General features: G+C 41.5%; 1 protein-coding gene across 1 annotated transcript in view; it reads left to right on the plus strand.

The window, feature by feature from the left end:
- LOC134675651 (dual serine/threonine and tyrosine protein kinase-like) overlaps window positions 1-3,077 on the plus strand; it is a 52,782-nt gene extending 49,705 nt beyond the window's left edge. Inside the window, exons 24-25 of the mRNA XM_063533981.1 lie at window positions 1,240-1,352; window positions 2,047-3,077. Coding sequence (XP_063390051.1) covers window positions 1,240-1,352; window positions 2,047-2,172 — 239 coding nt within the window. The 3' untranslated portion in view covers window positions 2,173-3,077. The remainder of the gene's footprint in view (window positions 1-1,239; window positions 1,353-2,046) is intronic.
- Window positions 3,078-6,000: the final 2,923 nt, after the last annotated feature.

Raw genomic sequence — 6,000 nt, forward strand, 5'->3', positions numbered from 1 at the left:
CATAATAGTATCACACGAGTGTTTTAATGCCTAATTATGTACAGTTACATACACTGCTTTATCTACACACATATTATAAACTTTCTATGATATATTCACTAACCTCATACTACAGCCGACATTAGGGCACTTTCCTCTCTGGCGGAACTCGCGGATATGAGGTGGCGTCTCCGAAATATCTTTATCGCACATTTTACACGAAACTTTTTTTATAGTTACTTTAAAAACAACAAAACATATAATTTTTTACTTAAAAACTAATTAAACGATAAACTGTACGTCAAATGGCGGCAAATGAAAACTTTTTTCACGCACGTCACGCATCCGTAGTTTTTTTTAATTCAGAGACAAACTAGAGTCGGGGTCGATTACCATATCGTCCGATACTAACGATACATGCGAGATTTGTCAATATTGTATGCAATTGTCATTTGATCTCGAATAAAACGTCATCTTGACTGATATTAGAATAGGGGTCAAATCAAATTGCTTTTTTTTCAGAGATGTTCGAAATTTGAAATGCATTACCAAATCGATTTTGATATAGTAATGAAGCTATTACCACATTTTCACAGATAAGAAATTTGCTGTAACAAACCAGTTTATCGTAATGGGGGCCATTATTTACGGATTTTGAAGGCATCATAGAGAGTTTATGATATGTGTGTAGATAAAACAGTCTGATTATGCAAGTAATTGTGAATATTGTGATGTCTGGTTTTACAATGTTTGTTTGAGTTTGTGATTGTGATTTGATGCTTTGTAATCTAGGTGTCATCCATTAATTACATCACACGCTTAGGGGGAGGGAGGGGGTCAAGAAAATGTGACATATTGTGACATGGGGGAGGGGGGAGACACAAACTTTGTGACGTCACTTTAACTTCATCAGTAACCGAAAATGTATTTAAATTGTTTTATTCGCTGTACATTTAAATAACAAGTTTTTAAAACTATAATCGTTTTTATTCGTTTAATTTTCTTTCCTAAGCAGTTTTGGGTTATAAAATTACTAATATTTATATCGTCGAAAATATTTTGATAAAATATTAATAATACTTAGGTACTTACTTAATTCGATTTGGCGATATCGTAGAAAAAATGTGACGTCACACTAGGGGGGAGGGGTTTGCCAAATGTGACCAAGTGTGACAAGGAGGGGGGGAGGGGTCAAAAAACCTAGAAATTCGTGTGACGTAATTAATGGATGACCCCCTACATGGAATAAATTTTTTCCAGGACTACGCCCCGAAAGACTGCCGCATTTCACGGACGCATGTTGGGCACTCATGGAGACTTGCTGGACCCCAGAGCCTGCCCGGAGAGCATTACTGGGAGATATACAACTACAGGTAAAGTGTCATTCTATGGATCTTGCTAATTATGTAAACAAACCGCCATATTGAAATTGTCTCTGAATGATGAATTTACTAGTCATGGGCAAGACTCTTACTTACTCCTTTACTTATGTCAAACCATATTGAATAATAAAATACCGAAAGTAAAAAACAAGTAGATACTTATTAAAGTGGCTTCATAATTACTTTAACAATCCGCCTCTATACACTCTATTCTCTTTACCCTGATTCAAAAAACTTTACGGGCCTGATTTAGTTAAATTGTGTTTTATCCCTTTCTAACAAATATATAAGTCAAAATGACAGATAAAAACTAACGATTTATAGCTAGTTCAGGGCAATATCGCGTTTATGAATAAATTAAATTGTTTTTATTTCAAGTAGAGCGGCCAGGGGGCGCCATAAGCCTTCAGTAAGAAATGCATAATATGTACAATAGAACATCGCTATTTCATACCTCGATAACACGAAATAAAATGTTATTCCCTTCCCTTCAGAGCCCAAACCCTCCTTAACTCGAAATATTCAACCTCATTAAGACGAAGTAAGCAGCGGTTCCTTTCACGACTGTTCTCACTCACCTGCCGCGATAGCAGAGGACGCGGGGTCGATTCCAGCCGGGTACCGGAGGCCTTGGTCACTGTTTCTTAGTATATGACATTTCAGTTTATGAATGTATTGATTACAGCTGGAAGGCATCCTGCGTCACGCCCAGACGCATCCCGCGCCGTGCGTCACACCCGGCGCCGACTCGGACGACAGCCTGGACATGACGCTGCACTACCGGCCCAGTATCGATTACACTGCGCTATGATAAACACACTTAAGACCTCTAATGCCGAAACGGGAATCCGCGTACGAGGAAACTATTAGAAAAAAAACTGGCACTCGAGAGGTTAATAAAGATGGCCAAAATATGATTGGCATCGAACTTGACGAAAATCGAGTTTATTGTGAACACGCCTGTTTCTGTATCTATATAGACCCAGTAACGTTAAATGTCAATTCCAAGGTTATTTTAACAGTAAATTTTTAAGCGAAGGCGAAGGAAAGAATGCGTTCAACAACAGTGAAAGGACAGTTATTATAGATCTCGAAGCCCCGCGTCACACCCGTCGCCAAATCTGCCGACAGCCTGGATATGACGCTGCCCTACCGGCCCAGTATCGACTACACTGCACTATAATAACCACATTTAAACCCTCGAAGGTCGAAACGCGAATCCGCGTACGAGGAAACTATTAAGAATACTGGCACTCGGGAGGTTAATAAAGATGGCCAAAATAGGGTTCATGGAACTTAACGAAAATTAAGTTGATAGTGAACACTATATAGACCCAGTAACGTTAAATGTCAATCCCAAGGTTATTTTAACAGTAAATTTTTATGTGAAGGCGAAGGAAAGAATGCCTAAAACAACAGTGGAAGGACATTAATCATTATAGATCTCGAAGCCCTGCGTCACACCCGGCGGTAAATCTGCCGACAGCCTGGATATGACGCTGCGCTACCGGCCCAGTATCGACTACACTGCACTATAATAACCACACTTAAGCCCTCAAATACCGAAACGCGAATCCGCGAACGAAGAAACTATTTAAAAAAACCCGGCCTGCGTCACACCCGGCGCCAAATCTGCCGACAGCCTGGATATGACGCTGCGCTACCGGCCCAGTATCGACTACACTGCACTATAATAACCACACTTAAGCCCTCAAATGCCGAAACGCGAATCCGCGAACGAAGAAACTATTTAAAAAAACCCGGCCTGCGTCACACCCGGCGCCAAATCTGCCGACAGCCTGGATATGACGCTGCGCTACCGGCCCAGTATCGACTACACTGCACTATAATAACCACACTTAAGCCCTCAAATGCCGAAACGCGAATCCGCGAACGAAGAAACTATTTAAAAAAACCCGGCCTGCGTCACACCCGGCGCCAAATCTGCCGACAGCCTGGATATGACGCTGCGCTAGCGGCCCAGTATCGACTACACTGCACTATAATAACCACACTTAAGCCCTCAAATGCCGAAACGCGAATCCGCGAACGAAGAAACTATTTAAAAAAACCCGGCCTGCGTCACACCCGGCGCCAAATCTGCCGACAGCCTGGATATGACGCTGCACTACCGGCCCAGTATCGACTACACAGCGCTGTGATAACCACACTTAAGCCCTCAAATGCCGAAACGCGAATCCGCGAACGAAGAAACTATTTAAAAAAACCCGGCCTGCGTCACACCCGGCGCCAAATATGCCGACAGCCTGGATATGACGCTGCGCTACCGGCCCAGTATCGACTACACTGCACTATAATAACCACACTTAAGCCCTCAAATGCCGAAACGCGAATCCGCGAACGAAGAAACTATTTAAAAAAACCCGGCCTGCGTCACACCCGGCGCCAAATCTGCCGACAGCCTGGATATGACGCTGCACTACCGGCCCAGTATCGACTACACTGCACTATGATAACCACACTTAAGCCCTCAAATGCCGAAACGTGAATCCGCGTACGGAGAAACTATTAAATAAAAACCGCGGCCTGCGTCACACCCGGCGCCAAATCTGCCGACAGCCTGGATATGACGCTGCACTACCGGCCCAGTATCGACTACACTGCACTATGATAACCACACTTAAGCCCTCAAATGCCGAAACGCGAATCCGCGTACGAAGAAACTATTGAAAAAAACCCCGGCCTGCGTCACACCCGGCGCCAAGTTTGCCGACAGCCTGGATATGACGCTGCACTACCGGCCCAGTATCGACTACACAGCGCTATGATAACCACACTTAAGCCCTCAAATGCCGAAACGCGAATCCGCGAACGAAGAAACTATTTAAAAAAACCCGGCCTGCGTCACACCCGGCGCCAAATCTGCCGACAGCCTGGATATGACGCTGCACTACCGGCCCAGTATCGACTACACAGCACTGTGATAACTTGGTAACTAACATTCATAATGTCTTTGGTTACCGCGGTTTGATATTGATTTATCTTACACGCAAAAAAGGCCAAAACGCACTGAACGAAAAAAAAAACCCTTATATTCCAAACATCACAACAATATATCACAAAAAAATGTTAATACACTAAAAGAATCTATTACTATAGTATTTTTCGAATATTGGTTGTTAGAAGTGTCAAATAAAAAAATATATCTTAGAATATGATCTTTATTAAGATGTTTTTTTTTGTTTCTATAATATTGAAAATATTGTGTTTAAATATTTGATAAAATATTATGTTTGGTACATTAACGAAACATCGTTTCATCACACAGTCTTCTTAACCATTCTCTTTATTCATTCTTCACTATGACGTTTTTATTTAGTTTATAATCAGAAAAATCATTGCATGTGACGATTTTGCCTGTAATTTTTAATTTGTAAGTATATCAACTAAAGTCAACATTCCTTTCAGTTCTTGATTCTTATCAGGGATGTAACGGATTTTATCGGGACCGAAAGCGGAACCAGATGTTTTTAATTTAGTTTATCGGAACCAGAAACGGAATCGGAAGCGAAAACGGAATCACAATCGGAGCCTGAGTCAGTACTGTCAGTACCTAGGTACGGATTACACTTAATATATCAATAAGTATTTAGTATTCAATTAAGTACAGTAGTACACGAATAAAAAAAACAACTAATTAGTGCAGCACGTGGTGGAAAATGAGCGAAGGACAGGCCGCGTAGCCAAGATGCCAATCGCTTACGCTACGTCAGGCGTGGCTCACTCCGCGATTTCGTCGCTTTGTTGCAGGTAGCTAAAAGTACGTCCGTTCGGCCCCAATTTTGGGGTTTACCATAAGCCGCGCGTGGCGCTGTCGCCACCTAGCGGCCATATCTGTGCTGATCGTAACAGACGCGTTTTGTTAGGGAGTGAGTCTTCTGTACCTAGTACTATTATTTATTCTGTGGCTCCGTAGCGATCGAAACGCAACTGTCACTGTCGCACTAATATGGAAGAGTGATAGAGACTCATAAAGCTTTTCATTGTCGAAGCGATAGCGATTGTAACCTTGGCTAGGCCGGCAGGTCTTTCTTGCTTAGGTTTATTTGTTTTTGATATACGCCGCTATTTGTTTTTGATGTACGCCGCTCATGTCCCGCCGCCGCAGCGCTAAGCTTTGACATCCGATGTAACTTCCGATTCAAAAGCAACGGAACCGGAACCGAAGTGGATATGTGTCGGAAGTGCCGACTTAACGGAACCGGAACCGGAGCTCCGTAACATCCCTAATTCTTACGAAGGCTCTTAATTTCTATTATGAGTTATTGGTGTCTCGATTTGTTTGATAAAATTAGTCACGTAAGATTTAATATGAAAATTTGTATTTTCGAATGATATCTAAGCTAGTCTTCTATAATAACATAAGATACTACAGGTCTTGTTGCTATATTTTTAGATCGAATCGAGGAAATTATCAATATTTTTGAATATGAACAAATTTTAATAAATTTTTAAATGAAATCCTCAAAAAATGTAGGCTTAATGTGTGCTCTTAAGCGTCATTCGTTTTGAAATGTTACGCGATGTGATGAGATAAATATTCTGTGTTACTACATTTTAAAACATACATACTTATTATATTTAAGGCTTTAAGACAGCTTAAAAAATAATGCAGGCT

The sequence above is a fragment of the Cydia fagiglandana genome, chromosome 22 (assembly GCF_963556715.1).
Source record: "Cydia fagiglandana chromosome 22, ilCydFagi1.1, whole genome shotgun sequence".
In the NCBI taxonomy this organism is placed as follows: Eukaryota; Metazoa; Arthropoda; class Insecta; order Lepidoptera; family Tortricidae; genus Cydia; species Cydia fagiglandana.